Raw genomic sequence first — 27682 nt, 5'->3', positions numbered from 1 at the left:
CTTTCAAACAGCTCATCTCACTGCTGTGTAAAGATCCAAGGCATCAGAGGTGCTGCCTCACAGTGCAGGCAGGCATTGGGCTGGTGCCAGATGTGTGGGGAATATCAGACCAGGCTGGAACACAAGGGAGGAATTCCATGTTTTAGGACATGGTGTGGGAGGAGCAGATGAAGCTGGACCTGAGCACGCTCGGGTTTAGAAGCCACAAGACCTTTCTGGTGTGTTTGGGAAAGCTCAGCTTTGATTCTGGCTGGGATTGCAGTGCTATTCCCACAGCTGGCTTCTCCCCGATGTGGTTTGTTGGGGAAGATGAAACAGGAAAGCCTCATAAATATGATTGCCTGGCAAAAGATTTTGAGAATATAGAAACTATAAGCGAGATTGAAATGAAAGCAAGCTCTGAGATATCCTAGTTACTGAACAACTGGAAAACAATGGCATGGCCAGCTGAAGGTGATCCACCCCTTTTGATGGAACAACACCCTCTGCTTGCAGACAGGCCCAAGGGTCAGAGCAGACCCTACATCTTGGCAGAAGGGGTCCAAAGAGGAATTTTAAGGGTTTAAAATGTAACACAGTGTGGTAATGTAATGATTCTTATAGGCTGTATGTAAATGCTATAGGATTTGTATATTGTACTAGATGGGTTAGTGAGAATTAGGATATTCAACACAGAAGATTTATTGTATTGTAACAGGAACCTCATTCTCTTACACTTTTGCTCTTTTATGCTTTTGCTCTCTTACCCTTTTGCTCTCTTACCCCTTTATGCTCTTACATTTTTACTCTCTTACCCTTTTTACTCTCTTACCTTTTTTACTCCCTTATGTTCTTACGCTCTCACCCTCTCACCCTCTCTTCTCTTGGGCCTGCTCTGAGCTGTGGCTGCAGCTCCCAGCAGGGCCCTGCACCCAGGCCCTGTGCAATAAACCCCAAATCCCAGCAGGGCCCTGCACTTGGCCCTTTGCAATAAACCCCAAATCCCAGCAGGGCCCTGCACCCAGGCCCTGTGCAATAAACCCCAAATCCCAGCAGGGCCCTGCACCCAGGCCCTGTGCAATAAACCCCAAATCCCAGCAGGGCCCTGCACCCAGGCCCTGTGCAATAAACCCCAAATCCCAGCAGGGCCCTGCACCCAGGCCCTTTGCAATAAACCCCAAATCCCAGCAGGGCCCTGCACTTGGCCCTTTGCAATAAACCCCAAATCCCAGCAGGGCCCTGCACTTGGCCCTTTGCAATAAACCCCAAATCCCAGCAGGGCCCTGCACTTGGCCCTTTGCAATAAACCCCAAATCCCAGCAGGGCCCTGCACCCAGGCCCTTTGCAATAAACCCCAAATCCCAGCAGGGCCCTGCACCCAGGCCCTTTGCAATAAACCCCAAATCCCAGCAGGGCCCTGCACCCAGGCCCTGTGCAATAAACCCCAAATCCCAGCAGGGCCCTGCACCCAGGCCCTGTGCAATAAACCCCAAATCCCAGCAGGGCCCTGCACCCAGGCCCTTTGCAATAAACCCCAAATCCCAGCAGGGCCCTGCACCCAGGCCCTTTGCAATAAACCCCAAGTTCAGACCTGGCTTCAGAGATCTCTTCTCTCTGTCCATCCCAACCATCCTGCCCCCCAATGCTCTCACAGTGGCTTTGCAGAAACAGCTTGCAGGCTGCTGATGTTGACTTCAGCCTCCACAGTCAGGCTTCCAGAATCAAATTCTCAGACATGAGGAGAGAGGGAGTGTACAGTCCTGGTCTCTGGCCATCTGTGCTGGGAAAACTGTCCAGTTTTATTTACATTTGCTGAAAGAGACACCTGTGTTCCAATGTCCTGACTTAGTCACGCCCAGTTAAACCCCGTGGATGAGGCTTAATAGTACAGTGTGGGACATGCATTTTTAGCAGGTACAGCTACTTGTTGCAAAAACTGGGAAATGTATTAGTTTGTTGGGACAATGTCTTGTGGCCTGGATTGATGATTTGGTGGGCCTTTGTTTTTTAGGCAGAATCACAGAATGAAAATCATAAAAAGACTTGGATTGGAAGTGACCTTAAAGATCTGTTTCAGCAGGAGTGCTTTCACTAGAACAAGTTGCTCCAAGCCCCATCCAACCAGTTTTTGGTTTTTTTTTTTTCTTCAGCTATCTTTTCTGGGATATTTTCTTGTTAATTCCTTAATAAAAACTTCAATGGCAGAGGAAGCAGAAGCCAGGTCCTCCTCCCTAATCTTCCCAGTTTATAGCATCGTCAACCTGAAGTGATGAAGTTCTTTCATGTGTTCACCAGCACCCTCTGTGCTTGGGAATTCCATTATCTTGGGAATGTGTAGCCTGGGAGCAGTGTGGGCCTGGCTCCAAGCTCGAGTCACTCTGGTGGTCTCTTGATTTATTAGAGTCTGTCAGAGAAAAGTGGTAATTGAAGCATTTTAAATACCATTTCCTATAAGAGTAAATACCCCAAATACACAGGGAATTCAGAATTAAGTTCCCTGCAAATGAAGAGAAAATAAACAGATGAGTAAGCGTCTGTTTTGATCATATGAAGAGTTCCTTAATTTAAGGGAAGCTATCGAGCAACAGTGGAGCAATTCAATTCCCTCAACATGCCTCAGTAATCTGGGATGTCAATTATATCCCACAGTCCCAATTCTTCAGCAGTGCAGGATTGACTAACAGGATGTTTAACCAGCACATCCAGACCTTCCCAGTCACCAAACAAAGGCACCTGGACAGTTGGGAATGCAGTGAAGCTCAAGGCTGCCCTGTAATTGGGTACATCACACCCAGGGCTTGGGTTTGTAGCTTCAGGAGAATTCCCTGAAGGAGAATGGTTGTGATCACTAACTCAGAGTTACCCTGTCAAACAGAAAAGAGGAACTTTAAACAGGAGAATTCCCACATCCTGTGGGATTCTGAGTACTGGGGTTTTACCCTGTGCAGTGTCAGATTCCCAAAATGCCAGGATTTTGGGTAAAAATCCATCAGTGGTTTTATGGCAGCTCATGTTGCTGACATGACCTGCGCTGGTTGGGAATTGCCTCCATCACTGGAAGTGTTGGGTGGGGCTCTGAGCAGCCTGATCTGGTGGAAAAATGTCCCTGCTCATGGCAGGGGTGGAACTGGATGAGCTGCAAGGTCACTTCCACCCCAAACCATTCTTGATCCCACAATGAAATGTTGACAGCAGCCTTGAAATGAAAGGGTTGTGCTCAGCTGTACCTCCGTGAATCTGGGATGGTGACAGCAGTCTGTAACTGGGAAAGTTCATGGCATTTGAGGATCTTTGGGATCTGCAGGAAGCTGGAGATTGCAAAAACATTGACAATTTTTTCTTGATACACATTCTTCTGTGTATTCTTTTTAATTGGGAAGTAATTGAGCAATTCTTTGTTGAGTTCCCATGCCACTTCATTAATTCAGCAGTAGTTTTACAGGAAAACAATGTCTGTGGGATGTTTTTGGGATGTCTCAACCTACCAGACGCGGCTTGACTGATGATGGGTTTAGTCCTGATGCTGACATGCTCCTTCACTGTGGTTCTAATTGGTTTTTTTAGAATGAATTGTGGTTAATTAGCAAGCTACTTGCAGCTCCTGGAGCTTGTAGCAATATCAAGAGTTGTGGTGTAAGGTGCAAACAACTGGGGCTCTGCTGAGCTGCAATAACCATTTGAACCATCAGAAAAGTTATTTGTCATAGCCAAATCTTTGCATGTTGAACTGAAATAAGATAGAAAATCTTTAGCTTGACCAACCATTTGACTTGTCATTAGACTTCCATGTAAAATCCATGTCAGGAAAAGGGAATTGGAGATGCAGAGAGGCTGTGGTTGGGTGATTCCTCTTTGGTCTGCTGGGCTGTGTGGTGTAGCATTCACCCTGAGTGCAAGAAACCAAATGTAAACCCCTCTGCTGCCTTAAAGGAGTTGAATAGCTAATACCCAGCTCAAAGGTTAATTACTAATTGCTGCTTATTTGCTATATTTAGTATCCTTCATACTCTTTTTTCTTGTTGAGCTGTGTAGCAGAGTACAAGTTAATTACCAAGGGGTTTTTTCGTGGTTTTAAGCACCATCTTTGCTCCATTCTCTGAGAATACAAAGCCACGTTTTGTGAGATGCTATTTTATCATCTTGTGTGCAAAAGTACAGCAGTATTAAGCAGGTTTTCTCGTGCCATATGTCAGTGTGGATCCTTTGCTGCTGGTGAAAAACAGACTGAGTAGCAGAAGTTGGGTATTCTGTCTTGATATGTGTATGGGACTGAAAGAAGAAGGTGCTTCACACTCATGGGAGCACAAGAGCCCTGTTTTAGATTTCCCTTTTAAATTCTGAGCTTCTGCATTGCTTAAAAAGATGTTTTTCAGAGGACTTGGTGATCAGAGGGAGTACTGGAGTGGATCAGTTTTATGTGTTTTATGAAAGCTGCAGCTCACTTGTCTCTTATCCTTATGGGTGCCTTCCTGCTCAGGATATTCTGTGATTACCATTGCTTGTGCACTTTGTAGTTTTCTCCAGCTCCTGGACAATAAGTTATTTTTTAGTGAATAGTAAAAAGTGTCACGAGGAATTCTGCTATAGGCTTGGAGTGGTTTCAAACTGCTCCTGGCTTGCAGTGGTGCTGCTTGCTTTAAAGACCAGATTTACATATTTTGTGTTGGAAAGATTTACAGGATATCTCACCTGCCTGTCTAGGAAGATGGAGCTTTCATGACAGGATTAATGTCACTGTGCTGCAAGGATTAATTGTCCCTCCTCCGCCCCATCCTGCTCATGAGGGGCTGGTGAGCTCCTGCTGGCTGAGATGGAGGGGGTTTCACATCCAACCCCTTTGGGAGCCTTTTGAGAGAATTAAAGCAAGCTTTTGCACCACTCTGTGCAGGAATCCTCACCTGGAGAAAGACCTGGAGCTGCAGCATCTCTCCAGGCTTCTGGTGCTGGAGGGTGAGGGGGGCAGACAGGGCAGCAGTCAGAGCACAAAGTGATGAACTGCTGGCCAAAACTCTGAAAAAAGCATTCTGCTGTCATTTAAGGAGTGTTCTCAAAGTCTCTGGAGTTCTTTGAGTGAATGGACACAGCTTTGCTCACACTTTCCTCTCCTGGAGCTGGGGGGACACAGGGTCAGCTGCAGGAAGGTGCAGGGCTGTATCTGCTCCTGATTGTGCACAGTGATATTGTTACTTTGGCTTTGCCTTTTCCCACTCTTTTATTTTCTCTCTTCTTCAGCTCTGTGATGAGATGAGGGGGGAAGAAGCATTCTAGGCTGTTTGTGAGATTTTTAAGTGACATGGAATTACTGGCTTGTATGGAGCTTCTCAGTCATCTTAGACTTGATTTTCACAGCCTGCTGTTGTTTGTGTCTGCAGAAATGAAGTCTCCAGCACTACAATAAATGTTACCTGAAATTTAACCTTCTGAAGTGATAATATCTGCTAAGTGTGTGGATGGATACAGATATGTACAGATGTGAGGGCAGTATATTCCCACATATATTTACATACAAACTATAGATTTCAATACAACATGAGTTGACTCATGTAAATTTCAAAATTGCTATGAAGAGAAAATAATTACCCTAATTATGTTTACATTGATGTTATAGTTTCCCTAGTTAGAGAAATGTGTGGTTTTTTCTGTAGATACTTGGTTTTAGAGCTTTTGTCTTCCAAAACTCAATAATTCTTTTTTTTCTCTGAGGATGTTAAATCCCTTCTTTCACCAAGCCAGGGAAAAGTTCCATTAATGTAAGCAGGATCAGAGCTCACTGGGTATGCTTACTGCTGAATTAATAAATATTTAGGAAAATAAATAGGTGTGTCACAAGTGGTAAATTGCTTTATTCACCAGAAGATGAGATTTAGCAGAAATGTATGTTTGCCCCACATCCCAGCAGCATTCAGACTCACTGTTTTGACTGCCTGATTTCAGATCTGTGCTCACAGCAAGATGGAAAGGGTTTTCATTTCAATGCTGAAGTCAATAATTATGGAGGTTATCATTTTCATGCTCAGAAATTCATGTCATTTTCATAAATCATTCATCTCATTTCATAAATCATGCTTTACAGCTGGAGAATGGAAACTTATTGCTGGACATTGATGAAAATCTTGTCTCAGTCACTCAGGTAAGGTTGTGACGCTAAAAAATATTTTAAGGAAATATAGCTGAAATCATCTATAGGAGTAATGCAATTGGAAAATGTTCAGCTTGGGATTAACTTCACTGGAACGTAGCTAATATCAGATGTGAATAATCTTAATGAAGCATAAGGGGTGAAATCAGTTCTGTAGTGACAGTGAAATCACAGAAATAAAAGATAAGTGCTTGGTGTCCAGGATCTCATGTGCTGCAAGTAGATAAAGGCAGCTCTGTGTCAGGGATGATGCATTCATTTATTCAGGCTGAGAACTGAAGAATGAGAAAAAAGACTCCTGAACCATTTGGGACTTTAAAATGCACCTCCAAGGGTTGCTGTTTAAAGCTCCAGTCAGTAAATGAAGGTGTTGTGTTCCCACTGAATTTGTGTTTACATTCTCTGATGTGGTTCTGTAGCTCCTCTTGTATATGATGTTGATATTCTGTAAAAAATAATTCCCCTGTAAATGTATTTCTTTTTCCTGGGGAATATTGTGAGTGAGGGTTTATTATAACAAAGTGCTGTTGACTTTCCTATCACTCTCTCCAGCTGCCTGTTTAGAAATGTGTCTGCAGAGCTTTAACAGAATTATATCTGTGAAGAATATCCAAAGATCCATCACCTTGAAGAGCTCTGAAAAGTATTACTATTCCCATTATCCAGGAGTATGGAGGCACTGGGATCTGAGTTACCACCTTTCAGATGCATGTCATATAATCCAGAGTTCAAAAGTATACTGACTATCAATTTCCACTATTCCTGTGAAACCTGTACTATTTTTTCCACAAAAAAAAAAAAAAATGTATAGCTTTGCACACAGCTGAGTGTACCCTGCCCTTCCCCATCCTCCCTGGCTTGCTCATCTGCTCATGGAAAGGACACAAATATTCCTTGGGAGCAAACAGTGAGTAGTTCCCAAGGGGGGCAGGAGAAGGGCAGGTTTGGGGTGCTGCTAAACAAGCAGTTTGGAGAGTGAGGAGAAAGTGGCTCTTGGAGTGTTTCAGTGTCACCTGACACCTCTTGAGTCAGGAGTGCCTACAGGAGGCTTGAAGTGATTTCCAAATGAGCGCTGCTGTTGTCATATTCCCACTTTCCTGGGCATTTTAACAACCCTTGCCTGATGTGTTTGTGCACACTGCAGAAGGGACTTAGGCTGGGTGTGTTGCTTGTTTAAGTTTTTTTTTCTAAAGCTACTCCTGGCAGTATTTTCCTTCATTAGAATTGAACAGAGCATTAAAATTGGTGTACCTTATCCTCTTTTTCCCTTCTGCATTTCCATGCAGATACTCAAAGGGATATCTAAGCCCATAAGAAGAAAATGCATTGTCATAGCACTAAAGCAATGTGATTATTTTAATATAAAACATAATGTGAGAGTATGTGAGATAATTCATGACATGAAGCTGAGAATCAACAGAGCTGCTCAGACAAATTCCAGTTCTAACTGATTGTGGTGTTGCTTTTGTGTGTGAAAGCAGAGAGTGGATTGAAAAAAAAAAGTATAAACTATTGGTATGTGTAGTCTTACTCCTTAAGGGATAATTTTTAATGGAAGGTTAAAGGCAGGAAAAATTTTTGGGGTTATCTTGATCTCTTGGAAGGCTGTAAAGCCTGACCTGCCAGTCTGGGTACTGTCCAAAGCATTCAGGGGCTGCTTTAGCAGGACAAGACTCAGCTGAATGTCAAACCTGCGTGTGTGACAGGAGGATCCAAGGTTTATGTGCCTAAGATGGGAAGGAGATTCAACGAGCTAAACTAAGATTTGCATTAAATCTTGTTCATAATGAGCATTGTGCCTTCCCACATCTTGTGGGTGTGATACTGGGAAAACCAGTGAGAAAGGTAGTGAGAAGAAAGAGTTCTGGGTTCTCACCAAAGTTTTCCACCCTGATAAGGGTGGTGGATGGGGTTTAGGTTTCCTGCAGAGCTCTGAGGGATCTGTTCTTTAACATCCCTGAACTCCAGCTGAACTCACTTGCAGGTGGGTGGGAGGCAGTGAAGTTGCTCTAGAACACGTGAAGGAGCTTTGATTATGCAGCCACTCAAGTTGCTTCTTATAATAAAGTGTGTTTTCTCTTCTGGTCCAGTTAGCCAGGCCTGCATGGGTGACCTGTTTTGAGCTCCCAGTGAAGGGCATCCCAAGGAAATATTTCTAACAAGAATTAAATGTACAGCCACAAACTCGCAATAACCCCATTGTGCATCCTCCTTCAAGTCCACTTATCCAGGTCACACCTGTCCCATGGGCAAGGGGAAATCAGGCAGCACTTCAAAAGCCCTTCCCTTTGTATCCTGCTGGCACTCCAGTGCTGCTGCCATGCTGTAAGACCTTGAAGTGAGGGTTTGGAAGAGGAGCCAGGGAAAAGGACTGGCCATAAATCATGCTTGGAGCTCACTGATGTTAAAGACACAGCAGTAATGCATCCAGTCCTGTTCTGAATAGTTGTTTCATGTTTTATTCATTTTTTTTTCACTTTGGAGAATTCCCTACAGAGTTGTTTTACAGTGAGTTGTTGGCTGCTTGGGTCCATTAGCAATATTAAAATCCCACAGCTTGAGCCTGTGTGCTTCCTCCGTGTGGGACTTCACAGTTGAAGCCTGCAGGACTTTGGGGAGGTTGATCTTGTTTGCTGTTACCAAGATAACTTTACAAGTTGTAACTACTTAACTCATCGTTTCTTCTCCTCAAAAGATAAATTGAATTATTTTTTTTTTTTTTTTTCTCTTTACAGGCTGTTACCCAACTAGAGCTTTTTGGGGACATGTCCACTCCTCCTGATGTAACCTCTCCCCCAGTGAGTACTCAGGGAAACTGCACTGTGTTTTCCCTGCATGCCATTTTCAGCACATTTATTGAGCACATTTACAATTTGTGTCCTCAGCCATTCCAGTGGGAAGGATTTCAAAGTAGCTTTTAGGTCTCAGGAAAATGAAAGTGAAGTGAATTGAACGTGCAGTCCTTGCTTCACAATGATGTGCAAAAATACCTTTGATTTTTATTTTTCTGCTCTGGTGTTAAATGTCACATAGGGTGCAACCTGAGCTGCAGATCTGCTTCCCTGTGTTTGTCAGAGGGAAATGCTGCACTGCCCTCTCACTGCTCTGCAGAAGATCCAGTTACAGCCTCACATTTCATGTCTCTGGATCCACCAAGCACAGATCCCAGAGCTGCTGTTAAAGGAGGGAAGGAAAGACATAGAGAAAGAGCTGGATGTCTTTTAAGGGCAAAAAATAATGTCTCAATGTGTTTTTCAGCATAATAAAATAACAAAAAAAATTATATGAAGCTTTAGAGCCTTGCATTAAGCTGTAGGGAAGTGTGAATATACTGAGAAAATTCAGGTGCTGTGAGGTCAGGAGCCTCAGATCTCCAGTATGTTCTGGATCTTGTCTGGGACTAGATGTTCAAAGCCCTTTCTGCTCATCCTCAGTTTACTCAATTGGATTTGGCTTCTCCTTTAATGTAGACCTATGATTCTGGTCTTGCTGGTTAATTAGAAGAAATATTTATTCAGTTTTCCATAAATCCTGTAGATATTTCATTTACCTTAATTGTTAATAATAACTTAAAAGTTAATGCCTTGATCACTTTCCCTTTTGTCACCTAACATCTAAAATCACAAGTCTGTATATTCTGGAGAAAGAAATTATGTCAATATTTTGGTTGTGATGTATTCCAGGCAAATTTCACCTTAATTTTTTTTCCTCTGATAGAAAGTTCCTCCATTTCTTTCTTTTTCTCCCATCCCCAGCAAATTCCAATGCTTCTATTTCTATTGCTTCTTCCCTTCTACATCTTGCCATTTTTTCTTCTTTCTCATTCTTCACTCCAAACCTGGATTTGTAGAGCTCCAGGTGATGTGACAGCAGAAGCTGGAGCTGATTCCTCACCCTTGTGTTTTCTGCCTGTCTCCCTGCAGACTCCTGCTACTCCAGGTGATGCCTTTATCCCATCTTCATCCCAGTCACTCCCTGCTAGTACAGACATGTTTGGTTCTGTACCTTTCAGCACTGCTGCCGTACCCTCAGGTAAGGAATGCGCTGGAATTAAAGCCTGGAATCAGATTTGGGGATCAGTGCCCAGCTCTGGTTTGCATTTCAGTACTTGGGGCATTGATTTTAGCAGGGTGGAAGTGGGGAAGACTTTTGAGGTCTGTGTTTCAGGGCAAGGCAAAGCAGGGAGTACATTAGTTTGAATTTGCCTACATTTTTTAAAGCAGAAGCCAAAAAAGTCACTGGGAGTTGAAGCATTGTTCAGCCTCTGGATAACAGAACTTCTAGGTACAGGACAAAGAGAGGAAACAGTTTTTAGTTAAAATTTTGGGGGTTCTGTGTGCAGCAGTGAATATCTTCTGTTCTCTCCAGTGAACAGAGGCTGAGAATTTGATTGCACTTCAAGGTATTCCACTTTGTCAAATCCTGGAATGTCCTCGGGACATCTGTTGGAACAGAAATGTATCTGAGCTACTTCTCCTTCCACCCAGGGCCTAGGTCTCTCAAAATTCACTTCCTTATTTTTGCATTTTATTGAGTTTTGGGCTTTTCCCTATACAGTATAGCAGCCACCCTTATGTTTGTGATTACAGAACTGTCACAGACATCTTTTATGAAAAATCTTTTCTTTAGGATTTTTCCTCTTGAGAAGCTGAGAGGCCTCAAGAACAAAATGCAAACAATGATTATCTGCTGCTGTGGAATGCAACAAGTAGATCTTTGATTTGCCCATGTTGGTTGTTTCTGTTTAATGGCCAATCACAGTCAACTGGCTCAGACAGAGAGTCTGAGCCACAAGCCTTTGTTATCATTCTTTCTTATTCTGTTCTTAGCTAACTTTCTGATGAAGTCCTTTCTTCTATTATTTTAGTATAGTTTTAATATAATATATATCATAAAACAATAAATCAGCCTTCTGAAACATGGAGTCAGATCCTCATCTTTTCCCTCATCCTAAGATCCCTGTGAACACTGTCACACAAAACAGCCTAGAAATAAAGCAAGGAGGAGAAGGTATAGGAGGACTGGGGAAACACTCGGGTTAGAAACAAGAGTTTTAAAGCTATAGCAGTATTAAAATTGAGAGGGAAGTTACATTATGCAAAGTATTAGTGCTAAGTATTGAATTTAAATGTGAAACAGCATATCTGTAAAGCACAGTACTTGTATCAGTGGAACATAATTATGTTAGGTAGTTTAATTTGTAAAATGTTTTACAGGAGTTTTAGTTTCAAAGCACTTTGTTGTTGTTGTAAATAAAAAAGGACCAGATCCTGTAATTCCTACACGGTCAAACTCTTGGTAGCTTTAAAGGAGGCTTCAGGTCTGAAAGGAAGCAATTATAATTTTGGTTTTAATCATTAATTTCCTCCTCAGCTGGAGGGGGTTATGTTAGCCTAATACCTGAAGCAGTTTGTTGTTAATAGGTATTTAGTGCAGCAGAAGCTCAAGATCTTTTTGATGTTCTCAAGTAATTGGGTAATAACCAAGTGTGAGAGTTTTAATCTGGAATCATCTGGGTTGGATTTTTTTATTAGTAGTAGTAGTAGCAGCAGCATTATGATGCAATTTGAGATGATTTCTTTGCAGAGTCCACCAGCCTGTGGTTCTAAGTGTGAGTACTTGTGCAGTGCTGTGAATTCAGTGTTCTCAGTTTTCTCTCTGAGTGTGCTGCAGCTCTGCACGTTTCTGATTTATCGCGTCGCTTTTCCCGCGTGCTCACCACGACACCATTATAACCTTCCATCCCATTTGTTTCCCCCCCTCCTGCTCTCTTTATTCCCCAAAGGTTATGTTGCCATGGGAGCTGTCCTGCCCTCCTTCTGGGGACAGCAACCCCTCGTTCAGCAGCAGCTGGCCATGGGTGCCCAGCCTCCAGTCGCTCAGGTGATGCAGGGAGGACAGCCCATCGCGTGGGGCCAGCCCGGCATCTTCCCTCCCGCCCAGCAGCCGTGGCCATCCGTGGCTGGCCAGTTCCAGCCCACTGCCTTCATGCCCACACAAACTGTTTTGCCTTTACAAGCAGCCATGTTTCAAGGTACCATTGCTCCCATAGCCACCGTCCCGCCCACGAGCGATTCCAACAGATCGAGTCCGCAGACAGACAGGCCCAGACAGAAAATGGGAAAAGAAATGTTTAAAGATTTCCAGATGGCTCAGCCTCCACCAGTGCCATCAAGAAAACCGGATCAGCCTTCCCTCAGTTGTACCTCAGAGGCCTTCTCAAGTTACTTTAACAAAGTTGGGATGGCACAGGAAGCAGATGATTGTGATGACTTTGACATCTCTCAGTTAAATTTGACTCCTGTGACTTCCACGACCCCATCTACAAATTCACGTGAGTATTTATGTGCCTTGAGCCATCCCTTTCCTCAGACATGACTGCTCTTTAAAGCACTTCTGTCTCTTTTTAAATTCCAACCCAGATACTGAGAACCTTCATGCATGCTCTGGCTTAAGAGGTCATAGAAATGAACAGCACAGATAGCTACAGTCTGAAATTTAATTTCTAAAATTAAATATTGTAATATTTGTTTTGTGATGGGAACATGCAGGCTGGTTGGCAGAAGCCCATGGCGTTCAACCTTACAACTGGTTTCACTTATGTCCCATCCATACTTCTCAGAAATTAGGGGATGGGTATTTATTTTAGTAGCTTGATATGTTGGACACATGGGGAAATTCATTGGAGAGGTGTAAAATAAGCTTATGGTGCTCATAGCATGGCAATGGGGATTTCCTCTTTTCAGCAGATTGCTGAAAATAGGAATTCATGACATTCACCAGGGGTCGGTCAGAGACCTGTTTCACTTACCTGCCACAGGACAGGTGACTCACACTTTCCTAAGGCAATGTAGTGGTGTCTCCCAGGTTCATAAACACATAGGCCAGATGCAGCCAAACTTAATCTGGAAGTTGCCAAATGAAATCAAACACATGGGATTGATAATGACAACCGTGCCCAAATTTACCTCCTGCAGCTCCTTGTTAGAGAATGATTCTCAGGATGGTGAAAAGTTGAGGGATGTAAAACTGTGAGCAAATTTTGTGCTGAAGTGTCTTTTTGAAGAAATCAGAATAATTGTTGCTGTTGCCTTAATCCTTGTTTAGCTCCCACCCCTGCACCCAGACAGAGTTCTCCATCCAAATCATCAGCATCTCATACGAGTGACCCTGCTGCAGACGACCTCTTTGAAGAGGGGTTTGAAAGCCCAAGCAAAAGTGAGGAGCCAGAGGCTGTGAGTAGCAAGAAGGTTTCTAAATCTTCATTGTCTCCTTTTTAACTAGAAAAGATAAAAGCTGATTAAATGTTTTTCTGTAGTGTCAGAAACAACTTTTCCAGTAGGGCTGGGTGGTGCTTGTGGGGGAGCTGCAGCCAGAATTCCCGTCCTGCTTTGGGTTTGACAGCTGATAGCACAGCATTTCTGCTGATGTGCACTAACCCTGCATACAAGGAACCAAACTCAGAGCTCACCTGTAGAACTGTACATGTTAGATGTATCCAATCTGCTCTTTAGCACACCAGCAGTCACTTCACTCATGGTAAAAAAGTTTGGGGTAAAACAACAAACATGCTGAGGCTGTAGAGAAAGATGTGAGAGTTTGTGTGTTAAAAGATGATGATTGGTGTTGTCTTGCACATTCTTGCATCCCAGTTGCTTGCCTAGCTACGTTCCTCAGTGTTCTGGCCCTCGGTATGTGATTTCTTTGCCTTTATGGACCAAAGCAAGAAATGTTATCCAAGCAATGACTGTCAATCAACAGGTGTCAGGGAGGGAGGAGCCCGAGTGAGCCAAAGACAAGAGGGGATCGATACAACAAAAAGTGCAAAATAACCCAAGCTTGGACTCTTTGCGTTTCACATGGCTTTCAGGGCCTTTTGCAGTTCTGGTTGGCCTGATCCAGTGCCTTCTGAAGCCTGTGGCAGCTCCTGCCTGGGCTCCAGCAGGAACTGGTGAGGCCCTTTGGTGCCTGCAGCAGCTGTAGGAAACGCTACGGCTTTGGAGAGCGGCGAGGCCTCACTCCCTGGCTTTCATGAGATAGGATGTACTTGTTATGCCCACAGCATGAAAATAACCTCCTGTTGACTTTTCACTTGCTATTGTTGAGAAAAAAAGGTGTTATGTTCTTGTATTCTAGCCTGATGGGTCTCAGGCCTCCTCCAACAGTGATCCCTTTGGTGAGCCAACTGGTGATACTATAAGTCCACAGGTCGGTAGCTAGATAGCACAGGTTGGGGTAGGTATCTGTCCTTTTTTTCTCTACACCTTGAGGTGTTCACTTACTCTTCCACCAGTGCCTGCCATTGCTTTCATGGATGCATGGTTTTCTTTTTTTTTTTCCCTTTTCATCTCTTGCGTTCTGCCTCTCCATCCTCCGCAGTGTATTCCTCGTGCTTGGTGGTTTGCATGGCTTTTGCCATTCACTGAGTGTTGCAGCTTATGCAAATATGTGTGTTTCAGCTGCCTGCATGCTTGAAAGAAATGTAGACTTATTTTACTTTGTGTTCAAATTCTGAGGGCAAATAGGGAAACTGAGCCATTATTAATGACATGTTAGGCGGAGCATTTTTTTTATCAAAGCCACCCTTGCCTTCAGTCAGATGTAACCTATTAAATGGAATAAGACATCTTACCCATAGACATAACAATCATTAAATAAAATTATGTAATGATACATGAATGTCTCTACCCTAAATCAATGGGATAATCAGTAGAAGAAGCACGTTTATTATCTGCATGTAAAAAATATTGAAATGGGTTTGTGTATTTTTATCTCTAACTGCAAATTAAAAACATCTGAAAATTATCATCATTCATATTACCATTGGCATACTGATGTTTTAAAAATTATTCATCAATGTAAGTCATTTAAACCCAGACAGACGGGAAAGAAGATCTGTTCATCCTTTGTGTTACAGAACACGTAGAAAATGTGGATGCCTGTGAATGCTCTGTGATTTGTTTCAATACAGTAAATATATTTTGCCAAAAAAACAGTGGAGCTACAAAGTTTTATGAGTGCTGAGCGTTGTTATTCCATCCAAATACTCTCTAGTGTTGCTGTTTGAAGGATATGTTTCATTATCTTCTCCCCGTCTGCCCTCCTGCTTGGTATTGCCCAAATACATGATCTGATAGGGCTTCTGTGCTCCAGCACAGAGCTCCTGGAGCAAATCCAGAGCAGTGGGAGAACCCTTCCCATTTTTGTACATAAATTCCACCGGGTTTGCCAGTGACTTACCCATCCTCAGTTTAGTTTCATCTCCAAATTAATAGTTTCATTAGGAGTCAGTTTACTTTGTGCATTAAATATGATTTTAAAAAACCTTACGGTAACTTAGCTTTGATACGCTTGGGAATAATGGGGTTCTCTCTTAACAACATGTGGTGCTGTGAGAGGGCATCTCCCCCTTCTGTGGCTTCACCCCTGCTCAGCTCCTGGGGCTGCAGCAAAAGCAGCATTAAGCTTTGTGTCTCCTTGAGTCCAGGAGTGACAGTGTGAGGAGAAAGGCAAGCTGGGGTGAGCTGCTCCAGCAAGAACATTCATTATTTACTCCAGTGAGAGCTGCTGCTGCAGATGGATAGTGTCACTTGATAATTTGGCTGTGCCTTTGCCTGCCCTTGGCCAGCACTGACATCCCCAGCTATCCCAGCTTCAGGCCACTCCAAGAGTTCTTTCCTACATCATGAAAGAGGATTTGCCCTTTATCTGAGTCCCACACTCTGGAAACCCACATACATCTGTTTATTATGGTTTATCACAGGGTGGTTCTGCAATTCAGAGCTACCAGGACAGTGTATTAGCAGTGGTTGCATATGGTTTTGCTGCATTTTTAGTTAATCCCTGTAGAGCCTCACATTAAATATGTATAATTCCCTGAAATATATGCTGGGAAACGTTAACTAATGTTCCTGATTATTGTATTACATTAATTCCTGAGAGCTGTAGGCAGGAAGAGGAAGCTGAACAAAACAGAAAGCCTTTCTCCAGTGAGGTTCCACTAATATCATTGTGCCTGTGTGCAGAGGCATTCAGCAGCAGCCTGTAGGAAATCCTCTTCCCAAGGCCAGCCCAGCTAATTCTGAAGCCTGGTGTCGTCAGAGCAACGGGAAGTTTAATCCCCATGGAAAATTATCAATTCAGGACTTACTGGGGAGTTGTGTATTGAGCTCTGCATTTGGAGGGAAACTTAATGGGGAGAAACATGTCGTGCAGAAGAATCACAGTCTGCATAAAAGCCACTTTTGTGGCTTAGATGGGAGATTACTTTGCTCTTTAGAACATGGTTCTTACCCAAGAACTGCACAGTAACAACTCAGCTGAATGGACCTCTCAGGAGGGAATTGTGTGCAGAAATGTCAAATCTGTCTGCTCCCAGATCTCTGAAACCAGCTCTGCCCATACCATGTCTTTATTTATCTTGATGTATTCAGAATATCCACCTGCCTGGCTTTTTGTACCCTGATCTTTCAAGGTACCACGGCAATTTGGTTTTTTGGTTCCTTCTGATACTCTAAATTATCATCTGGTTACTGTCTTCTTTTCTCCTATTTTTCCTCTCTTCCTTTTGCAATCTTCCACCTCAGCTCTCAAAATCTTCATCCTTCCAGAAGCAGCTGTTTCTAGAAGTCGCTCTTCCAGAAACAGCTATGAGCTCTTAGTAGGTAAATGTGGCATTTTATGGATATATTACATTTTTGTCCCTTTATGGTTAAAGATAAGAAGCAGAAAGGCTCAACTTCCACAGGTGAAATGAGATTAACTCTTTGCAGAGCTGTTTATTGTATTTGGTTGTTTCCCCTTTGTTCATGCATGCTGTTGAGGACAGATAGTGATTTTGCAGAAGTGGTGAAGGGAATACAGAATGACTGCCACCTTCAGATTATTTATGTTTAATCCCCACTGCTGTCTTTAGATTATGTGGGGAGTATTTGAGGTGAAAGGAGAGAGAGGGAAAGAACTGTTTCTCAGCTGTGATCCTAACCAAATGTCTTAAACATTTCTTTTTGTTGACATTTTGCATTAAAGCAGGGAGTTTGAACAGAGGAACAAACGCAGCTCTATTGAGCTGCTGCCCAGCTCAAAACTTGCACTGGCAATCATTCATGAGAGATTCTCAAGAAACCTTCAAAACATTTGTGGCTAGAGCATATCTCCTTGAAAAAAAAATCCTTCAGTTGTTCTGAGAAATGTGTGCAGACAATTAGGAGCCCTCAAAACGTGTCACACCCTTCACAATGCCATCAGCACTGTCAGGAGAGCAACAGTTCATTAGAATATTTGTCTGTCAGCTTTTGGTGGTGCTTTGGTGGCCCACTGCCATCATCCATCTTGGAGCAAGTGCTGTGCTCAGTGAGAAGTGTTCCTAAAAATCTTACTCAGCTCCAGGATGGGCTGCTGTAACTTTTATTTGGGCTGGGTTTAGGAAGTGGACAGAAAAAGCAATTTATGGACAAACTTTAGGTTACCTGGGAGCTTAGTGAGCCTCAGGAGGGAATTTCAAGCTGATTCTGCATCCTCCTCTTGCTTCTGCCACTTTTCTGTTGCACCGGGATTCCAAATAGGCTCAGAATACTAAAGGCTGTATTTGCATGACCTGTTCCAGTCTTTCACTTGGCTCAATCAGAACTGGATAAAGTCCAAAGAGAAATTCCTAATTGCAGGTGACCTTTTCTTGCTGTAGGCTCTAAAGCTGTCATTCTCTAGCTAAAGACACAGGGCTGAGGAGGACTGGGAACCTGAGAGAAGTAGTGTTGGAAGGGGATTACAGGTTGGGAAGTCCTGCTTCACTCCAGAGAAATCCTAAAATTAACATTTCAGGTCTCCTGCTCAGTTGGTTGTTCATATTTCCCAGAAATATGGAGAGGCATGAGCAGAGAAATCCAGGCTGTTCTGTGATTTGCAGGTTTGCCCTCATCTCCTTCAGGCTGCCCATTTCCATGTGCCAGCTCTTACAAGGGCTTCTCACCTCTTCAGTGCCACCAGCCCACCTGAGGTCACCTTCTACCCTTTTATTTCTGCAACTTCTTCCTTTAAACAAGAGACAGCATGCTTTGCAGCTGTGTTCTTCCTGATTCGCAACCCAAGGATTCAATTTAGCGACAAGCTTTCCTCGTTTCCTCCATGATGAGGTCATTTAAAAGTTCCTTGTCTTCTGCACGACAACTGATTTTCAAAATTTACTTGTGAAAATTTAGCATCTTTGAGACTTCTGAACAATTTGCTTCCAATTGGCCATTAGGTTCGATTGTTATGAAGGAGAATTGACAGATAAGTAGATGGAAGGATGTGTGGATGACAGATCTGTAGATGGAAATAATTCTGTGGCTACTGTTTTGGGAGAGGGGCCCAGAAATAATCAGTGTTTCTTGGCTGCAGTTCCTTTTTACATCAGGACTAAGATATAGAGCAGGTTCATCTTTTTGAGTAGTTGTCACTGCATTTTCGTTTCATGGATGTACAGCATCCATCTTGCTACTAAAATGACAGAGATTTTTAGAATGCTAATAATTAAACTGGGTATTTGAAAGTAGGAGATATTCCTAGGTAGGTTTATGTTAAGAACAGAGACACTCTCCAGGCATAATCCTGAAGTAGAAGCCTGCTGTATTTATGCTGCTAATGGAGGATGTAAGAAAAATAACCAAATATTAATAAGTAATAATAAGCAATAAATAAAAACAGGTTGTTAATGGGGCATTAGGAATGACCTGTCTTATCACCAAAGATATTTAATTTCGTCCCCGCTTGCCAACTTTACTTTGTCCTATTTTGCCTACGGGTCAGCATGCAACAAACCAGAGAAGATGCTTCACATTCCCACCCCCTTCACTTGCAACCCCAGCACAAGATGCTCATTCTGTGTGGCTCTCCAGCACACTTATTTCATGAAACTCTCTATCATTTGAGCCTGCCCTTTCTGATCAGTCAGCCGGGACTGAAAGTGGCTGCAAAGGGCATGGAAATGTGTTCAGGCCTCACCTCCTCAGCTGAGAACATCTTGCCTGCAGCTCTGCACAGAGCGGGTGCCTCGCAGTGATCAAAGGACTGCCAGGGTACAAACAGTTTATTCCTAACCCAGAGTTATGTTTTGTGAGTGAGTTCACCCCTGCAAGCCCCAGTGGGTGCTGAGGCTCTCAGGAGATGCTCTCCAGTGATTCTGCTGGGGAGCAGGTGTTAATATCTTCAAATGGGATGCAAATTTACTTATAGCATTTGCGTGATGCTATTCTAAAGCATTAGTACACTTGTTGCCTCACACAGTAGTGGACTGCATCAGAAATGGTGTTTGCTGCTGTCTTGTCCCCCTTAAAATTGGAAAGAATAAAGTGATTTGCAGCATGAAGTATTTCTGGAATACAGCAGCAAAAAAAGAAAAAGTGCTTCCAGTTCTTCTCTTGGTTTCTCCCTGTGGGTTGATGAAAGCACATCAGAATTTTTTCTGGGCCAGTTCAGCAAGGAGAGCTCTGTAAAATTCGAGTGGTTTATGTGAATTAGAAGCTTTTTCTGCTATTTTATTTGTTTCTCTCTTTTTGTTCTGACAAGGACCAATCCTTTCCTTCCCTCTGCATCTGTTCCTAATGCCGTGGTAGAGGGCAGAAAATGCTGGTGAGATGCTGTAAGAGTTAATGCTCACCTGCCTTTTCATAACATGCCCTGGGACTTTTGTGTGGATTATGTAAAAAAAAGGGAGGGTTATTTCTGCTTTCAAGACCCTCCAAAATAGTGCCTGTCACTGTGAGAGGAGCTGTCCATGAGGCCAACAGCACTCAACTCTCCTTTTGCCTTTTCCTGTCCCTTTCTACTCTCTTTTCCCCTCTTGAGTATCAATATTTTACAGACACCATTTGCATTGTTGGGCTAAAAGCATGCTTGAATTGGCTTAAAATAATACTAGAAAACAAATCTCAGGCATTGACCAAAACCCTTTGACTGGGAAGACTGCACACAATTACTGCAATTAATTTCTCATTTAGGCATCTGAAGGGAGAAATCAACTGAAAGGAAGAAGCAAGAGCACACTTATCATGCAAAATGCTCTGGTCTGCTGGAAGAGAAATTATTCAAGTCAGTGAGAAATGCAGGCCTTTGCCACATCAGGTGTTTGCACAGATAAATGTTGGGTACGAATCAAAGAAGTTTCTCACTGTGAAGGCTGTCTCAGGCTTGTTGGAAGTGCTGTTGATGATGAGGAGCTCCTCCTCCTCCTCTTCCAAGGGTATGGAGTTCAGAGGCACCTTAGGACACCTGTTACTTCAGCACTTCTGCATATCTGAAGGATATTTGAGGACAGCTCTAACAAGCAGACTTGACATTTTGAAAAGCTCTTTTTTTCCCTGAAGGCATTTGAAAAACTGACGTCTTTTGTTCCAAAGGGATGTTCTCCCTCCCTCTCCTTTTCTTCTCCTCCTTCCTTTTTTCACTTCCCTTTGCAATGACCTTAGGTTCAGCAACTGCCTGAAGAATGGCCTGGTGTGTGTCAGGTTCACACATTAATTAGTACAGATTTTCTCTGAACTAGCTGTGATAGATCATTCTGCCAGCTCCAAGCCTGCACGTGAAAATTGGCGTAGGTAGATTTAACTCACAGTGTGTGAAAAGCAGTTATTTACTCTCACTCATCTCCTTTGATTACCTTCAGTTTTTCAAGGTCACAAAATGTATTTGCTTCTTGCTGGGGATAATTTCAGCAGCATTTATTTAATCATTCCAGAGGGTTTCTCTCACTCACAGTGCTGGTAGCATACTCAGAGCTCCACATGGGCACGGGGTGGGGAACAGAGTCTGCAAGCTCCAGAAATGGAACATTTTTGGGGAATAAAAGACAGATTTCCTTGGCATGGAGGAAACAGGTTGTCTTTTGGATTTGTTGTGTGTTCCTGCTCTCTAAGGCAGGACAGGGCACTGGGATGGGCAGAGCCTGGAGCACTGGCCAGGCACCCAGAGCACCTATGGATCCACCTTGGGGCTGTCCTCCTCATCCCAGCATCACTTTGACAAACAGTGATTAAAATCCTGTGCCATGCCCTGGCAGGCCTGTCTGTGCTGCTCAGTGCCCCATGATTTGCCAGCCTTCTGGGGTTTTTTTTTGCTCAAAAGTCAGCTCCTGCCAATGCTGCTGTAACACAAGTTGATTCTGCCTTGGTTAAATTCAACATTGTGGCGTGGTATTTGAATATTTATCAAGCTGGGGAGAGTTAATGCAGTGTGGCATTAATTAGCCTTTCTGCCTGTCTTGTTCCTTTTTTAGATGTCATTCTTAGTTTAATAAATTAGTTTCTGGAAATGAAGTAGAGTGGATTGCAGGGTCCATGGATGGTTTGCTGCCCACCTTGGCCAAGATGAACGCAGTGTTAAGAAAGCTCAGGGTGTGTCATCTATGGAGCAACAGCTGAAGAACATGGCAACTTTTCCCCCCTCCCACATCCAGGAAATTCCCAAGAAAGTGTTTGTTAACGAGTTTACATGCTTTCCTCCCAGCTTTAACAATTGTACTAATGGTTCCACAGACTCCTAATCAAACTGCACAGGGCTCCTCGTTCTTCATGGGCCACTCATGTTGTTGTTTTAAATCCCATCACAGCTTCATTAGCTCAGCTTTCCGTGGAAGTTTCTGTTTGCAAGTGGTTTTCTCCTGAGTTGTGCAAAACCCACAGTTATGTTCTGCTGTTGTGCTGCCGGGGGGAAACTCAGCCTTGTACATGGGCTGCAATTCCAGGCTCTGTACTTCCAAACATCCAGCCCTATAAATTATCATTTAATTCCCTCATATGTCCATGCCCAGCAGTGAGGGTCAGTGCATGGCCAATGCTGGAGGAGGAAATGGATAGAAAATTCTCATTTTCTGATATAATTCCCATTTTTTCCACTACTTAGCCAGGGTGCCACGATCGCTCAAGGCAGCACAGAAAGCAAACACTTCCTGTGGGTTTTGCCTCACAGGGTATCGCTGCTCTCAAGCAGATGTAAAAATGTTCTGAAAATGCTGTCTGGAGACATCTCTGCTCATTTTATTTTTGTTATCCCCAGGAAGCAGAACCTCTCTACGCGCAGATTAACAGACCTAAGAAATAGCATTGTTACAGGCTTGTGGTGCTCCAAGACTCAAACGAAACCCAACAACCTGGCAGGCCTTTGGCTTTCATGCTTTTTTCCGATTGATTTTGTCTGACAAAGGAGAGAGTTTGCCCTCCTGGACTGGCTCTACGAGTGTTCCTGATGTGTGTTTTTGGCAACCTATGGCAGCACAAAACAAAAACTCTCCCTGCTTCTCATGCCACGAGTGCAGCCCCGTCCCCACAAGTGGTGGGTATCCAGACTAGGAAATCCTACTCCTCGGTCTTCTTTTAAACATTTGTCACCTTCTGTGTGCCACCTATAAATAATGAACATCTGAAATTTAATGGGTGTTAGACATTCCTTTTCTTTTTCTTTTCAGCCAAAAGCAGAGTCTGTATGTAGCAGTGGCATTATCATTCAACAGCCTTTGGGGCACGAGTCGGCACTTTTTATGTCACGGTGACATGTTTTTCATCTTCATTTACATCAGGCTGATCCTGGCCCTTTTTTTTTTCCCTATGTAGACATATTTAAACAACAACAACAAAATACTGGTGGTGTCATTTTTTTTCTTTATTTTTTCCTTTTTTTTTTTTTTATGTATTTCTTACTCTGTAGTTTTGTATGAGTGACAGATCTAACAGTGAAACACCTCCTGCAGAAATGGTTCCCAACTTGAAACCACAGGACAGAACTCGGTTGTTTATCCATCCTTGACTGAAAATGTTGCCAAATGGACCTTTAAGTTCTAGCACATCATGAGGAAGAAATGCTGCTTTCTGTTGGAATACTCATGTTGTGGGTAGAGAAAGGACATGGAGTCCCACTGAGGAGAGACAAAAGAGTCAGTATTTCCTAGGAAACTCTAAACAAAGTGCAGAAAAGGAATATTTTTATTTCTTCAATATCTTGCTGCTGTAATGCTATGCAGACAAGTGTTTTCTTCTCTGTGTGCCATTTTTGATGAAAAAAAAAATCATTTGCCAAATAATACTGGTATGCTTCTGGTTTAGGAGTTTGGATGAAGCGGACTTGACAAATGGGACAAGGACGGCATGGATTTTGGAATAACAAACTGACTCTGTGATCAAAATTGTTCATCTTTATCACTTTTTGTACATCAGAAAAAAAATCAAATGGGATTTTTATTTTATAACTTGAAAAAAAAATCTTACTGTTAAACTCTTGAAATGTTTAAGGGGAAATGGCTTTAAGGAGTTCGAATGAAAATTGCCATTTTTTTTTGTAAATATAAATGTTATGAAAATTCTTTTACTAATGCCATTACACAGTAGAGAAGGTAGCAAGTTGCAGTGCTTGGGAGGTGTGGCAAACCCAGTTTGTGGTTCTCACATCACATATGTTTTTTCACATGCTTAACAATAATGGGCTGAAGCTCAAGTGCATTTGCCAAAAGCAGTCAGCTTGTCAGCAACTAGTGAAATTAATGGGAACACATGATTTTATGGTCTAGCATTATCACATGGACATAATTCCACTTACAAGAGATCACTTTCCATTGACGTTCCTTTGAGCCTCTGCATAGAAGTCATCCAAGTGTTTACACGCAGAACAAAAAGAATTTAAAACTTCCTTTTTTTACATTTATGAAGCAAAAAGTGCAGTGTTTGGGTTCATACGTTTAGCACATGATTTTCATAAAGAATCTATATATTTTTGCCCTACAGAGAATTGTTATACAGGTCAAATGTGTTTTCCTGATGTTCCTATGCAGTTACAGTGTATTGAATTTAGTGGTTTAACACTAAAAAGAAAAATAAAAAGAAGAAAAAAAAAGGAAAAAGGTTAAAGAAATCAAGGATTAATCAGTTTTTAGGGTTATTGTGGAGATTTTGTTTTTAAATTGACACATTAGGATTTACATTTTTGTCATGACTAAAATAGGCCTGGAGTTATCAATGTTTTACTTTCTTTCATCTCTATTATAAGCTAAAAATGGTTTAGAAGGCAGAATAACTGGGGTGATGATTGTTGGTGTGTGCAACCAAATCTCACAACACAATCCCATTCTTTTATTTTGAATTAGAGAAATTAGAGAAATGTGCATTGCAGAATGTATGTGAGTGAGAAATTAGCTGTGAATAGACCTAATGAACCTGCAGAGAGGAGAATTTTATCTCCATCCACGGTCATTTGATGCTTGTTCCTTAGTCATGTGCAAACAGCTCCGTAGCAAATCTTGTTTTCCCATTGAAATGTCAAGTTTTCTAACTGGAGGAGATAATTTAAAACTTGGTGGATCGAGTGTTTCAGGATTAAAAGCAGAGGTAAAAGCGTTTCTGGAGGACCCTTCTGTCAGAATATTTTCCTGATTTGCACAGTGGTGCTACTTTCTTCCTCAGCAGCTTTTTTTTTTTTGGGTTTTGTCCTGCGCATGGAACCACAAACCCAGTTTTGGTTCATCACAGCCATTGGAGGTTTAGTGTCATCAGTGCATTTCCAGTTGTGGGGTGAAACACAGAGGAAAGAAGAGCTTGCTGTCTCAGAGGATCACATTTTTGTAGGAAGCAGATCCCTCATGGATAGGTGCCAAGGGAATGAGGCTGGAATTCTGGTGTCTCTGGGCCGTCACCACGGACCTTTGTCTTACTTTTGCTCATGAATAAAAGCAGATTCTGGATTGTCTCGTCCTGTAATCGTCCTTGTCGTGGCTGGGATGCTGAGCTGAGAGGGCTGCACTGTACCAGTATTGTAGATAACTCCAATATCCAGCTTGTGCAATTGTTTAACCCCTCATCCTTCACTAGCACTAAATTCGTCACTTTAAATTTACAAACCAGGGAACCCCACCAGCCATCCTGTTACCATACCCCCCGTAGCTTCTTGATCTTTACCTGTCATGAAAAGATATTTTGATAGATCGTAGTCATCCGAGAGTCTGATGGAACCTTTCATCTCAATAACGTACTGGGCACCTTCTTTGCAAAAATGTTTACTCCGTGGTTTTCATTCCGTTTTATTTCTGCATTCTGACACTTATTTTTTTAATAAAGATGAGAAAGATAAAATGACTGTTGCAGTACATTTCTAAACCTACTTTAACTTTACCTCAGATAACGACCATTTGTTAACATCTACAGGCACATTATTTTTAACTTTCTGTGTAATGCATTCAGCAACAACAACAGAAACCAACAAATTTTTAGAGATTTTCCATTAATTTCTGTAACACACCATGTAATACTGTTATGAATAAAACCATTAAAAAAAGGTGTCATTTCAGTAAGTTTGTTTCATAGCTTGTGCTCCTCTGGGATAATTCTGCCAGACTTAAAATGCAGTGTTTGTGTCTGGCGTGGCCTTTATTTTTGACAGTGGAAATACCTGGGAAAGGAGAAAATCCTCAATTTGAGGAATAACTAATCTTTAACACCAAGTGTTGCTTATCTTGCAAATGTGTAACTTGCTGATTTTAATTGCTGCCTCCACTTTTTTGCCTCTTTTTGGGTGTTTTAGGATGAGCATCCCAAAGCAGCAGGTATTTGTATCACCTCCTGTAAAATGCCACATTCCTGGGACAGCCAATGCTGTGTGATGCTCCCAAAGCTGGTTTATCTTTGTGGCATGAAAAGCTGAAATTAATTTTGCTCTCTTTTTTCATTCGAGTGGGATTTGAAATTAAAGATGTGCATTTAAACATGACAGTTTTGAAAACAGAACTCCCCCAAAATTTCCAGTAATGTGCACAAAACTGATAATAAAGCTCAGCTGAGAAGGAATTTTCCCATTCTCTGCCAAGAGAGTAATGCAGTAAAATTTAAGAGTAAGAAAAATATGTTTTATGTACAGGGAAAGAGAGAGGTGTGGATGTGTGCACATATATTTTATTGTATTTCTACTTTTTGAAGTCTCATGCCCTCCTTGAAATGCCCAGTAGGTCATGGTGAAGCATTCCTTGCCTTTGTCAGTAAACATTGTTGAAATGCTTGGATCCCACCTGAGAATAAAGGTTATTCTGCTGTGGTGAAAGCACTCCAGTGTTAATGGCATTTTGATTTGTGTGTAGGTAACGGGACCCAGGTGTCCTTGGAAGGAAGAATGCAATCTCTGGTTTTCAACCAGCTACAAAACATCAGCTTTAATAAGCCACAGCTAAGTGTGGATTTATATTAAAATGCATTTTTACAATGAAGGCTAAATCTGGTCTTGTTGATCTTCTTCTGGTACCCTCACGGTGAGGTTGGTTGAAAAATCAGAAAAATTGGCTCGTGTTGTACAGCTGTTGTGGAAACTCACGTTAAAAATTCAGAATGAGCAGGTTTGAGGTGTAACCTGGCAATGGTGTGGAAGAGGAATCCAAGGAGGGAGGGAAGGACCTGTTCTGTGTGCTCAGAAGGGGTAAAAATGTATTCTTTTTGTGCTGTAAATCACATTAACAGTGCTGTAACTCAGAGTCTCTGTGTTTTATATGAGAGTGCCCAGCCCAGACATGCCCACTTCAAGAAATGTCCCAATTTAACCAGTGCTAATTAAGGCCATGATCTCCTGCAGTAATGAGAATTTCATTAGTAAACAGTTTGCAGAATCAGCCTGTGGTTTTCCAGCAGTGAGAACGTTGTCAGATCTCTCCTTTCCATGTCAGTGGCTTTGGGAAAGCAGCTGCTTGCACAGACTGGGAATATGCAATTTTCACTCCCTCACACTGGATTAAAGGCTGTGTTTTCTGTGCTTTAATCTCTGCTCACTGACAGTTGCTGCAACAGAGAAGGTAACCTCTTCCTGGCTGTTCTTTAGGTTGTGAAATATATTTTCATGCACTGTTTCCTTTTTTCTTTCTTTGCTTTCTGAAGAACTCCTTGTCCTGTCAGGTTCATATTTGTTGCTTTCCTGGCTAATGCTGTTCTCAGTCAGAAGAATGCCGTGCCAAAGAAATGAAAGGGGATATCTGTTGGCAGTTTTGCACAGGGGTTTGCATCTGTTCTCCACAATTCCCTCCCTGAGCCATCGTGGGATGCTCACAGAGCTGAAGGAACACAGTGGAAGTGCAGGAGCAGCTCCTGGCTTCTCCTTCTGCTCCTCTCTGTGCCATCCTGGGACTCAGCCTCCTGCTCCTGGCTCTGGGCTGGTGTTACTGCTGCAAAAACCATGATTTGTAAGAGTATTTCTCTCTTGTGCTGAGGTCTTCCATGAATTCTTCTCACACCAGTCTGCTTTTTAGGATCAGCCCCATTAAAAACCTTTATTATGTTGTTTTTAAATACCCCAGGTAAGACTGGCATGGGGCGGAATAAAGAGATGGATTTGGTGGGGTTTTTTTCTGCTTTTACTTGCTGTCTGAAACTGAATTACACATTTCAGCTGATGACAGTGAGGAATATGGGGAGATATCCTGATAGGATTTCCTGAGGAGCTGTAACATGGCCTGTCTCTGTCTGAAATTATCCTACTGGAGGCAGGAAATATCAGGTCTATTAGTGAAACAGCTCTCCAGCTATTAGTTTTTACAGCTTTAAATAGTCTTATCTCAGTGGATGTGTTTGCCCT

General features: G+C 42.5%; 1 protein-coding gene across 4 annotated transcripts in view; it reads left to right on the top strand.

The window, feature by feature from the left end:
- The window catches only part of DAB1 (DAB adaptor protein 1), a 416327-nt gene extending 393601 nt beyond the window's left edge, over positions 1-22726 (top strand). For 3 of the 4 annotated variants that reach the window (XM_059478670.1, XM_059478669.1, XM_059478668.1), the window contains 7 exons: positions 6053-6109; positions 8854-8916; positions 10042-10150; positions 11904-12452; positions 13226-13353; positions 14255-14353; positions 22148-22726. In XM_059478670.1, coding sequence (XP_059334653.1) covers positions 6053-6109; positions 8854-8916; positions 10042-10150; positions 11904-12452; positions 13226-13353; positions 14255-14338 — 990 coding nt within the window. In that variant the 3' untranslated portion in view covers positions 14339-14353; positions 22148-22726. The remainder of the gene's footprint in view (positions 1-6052; positions 6110-8853; positions 8917-10041; positions 10151-11903; positions 12453-13225; positions 13354-14254; positions 14354-22147) is intronic. The other variant, XM_059478671.1, reaches the window with a different exon arrangement.
- The last annotated feature ends 4956 nt before the right edge of the window (positions 22727-27682 follow it).

The sequence above is a fragment of the Ammospiza nelsoni genome, chromosome 9 (genome assembly GCF_027579445.1).
Source record: "Ammospiza nelsoni isolate bAmmNel1 chromosome 9, bAmmNel1.pri, whole genome shotgun sequence".
NCBI classification, from domain to species: domain Eukaryota; kingdom Metazoa; phylum Chordata; class Aves; order Passeriformes; family Passerellidae; genus Ammospiza; species Ammospiza nelsoni.
Note: the sequence above shows the minus strand (reverse complement) of the source record. Positions and strands in the feature narration are given on the sequence as shown.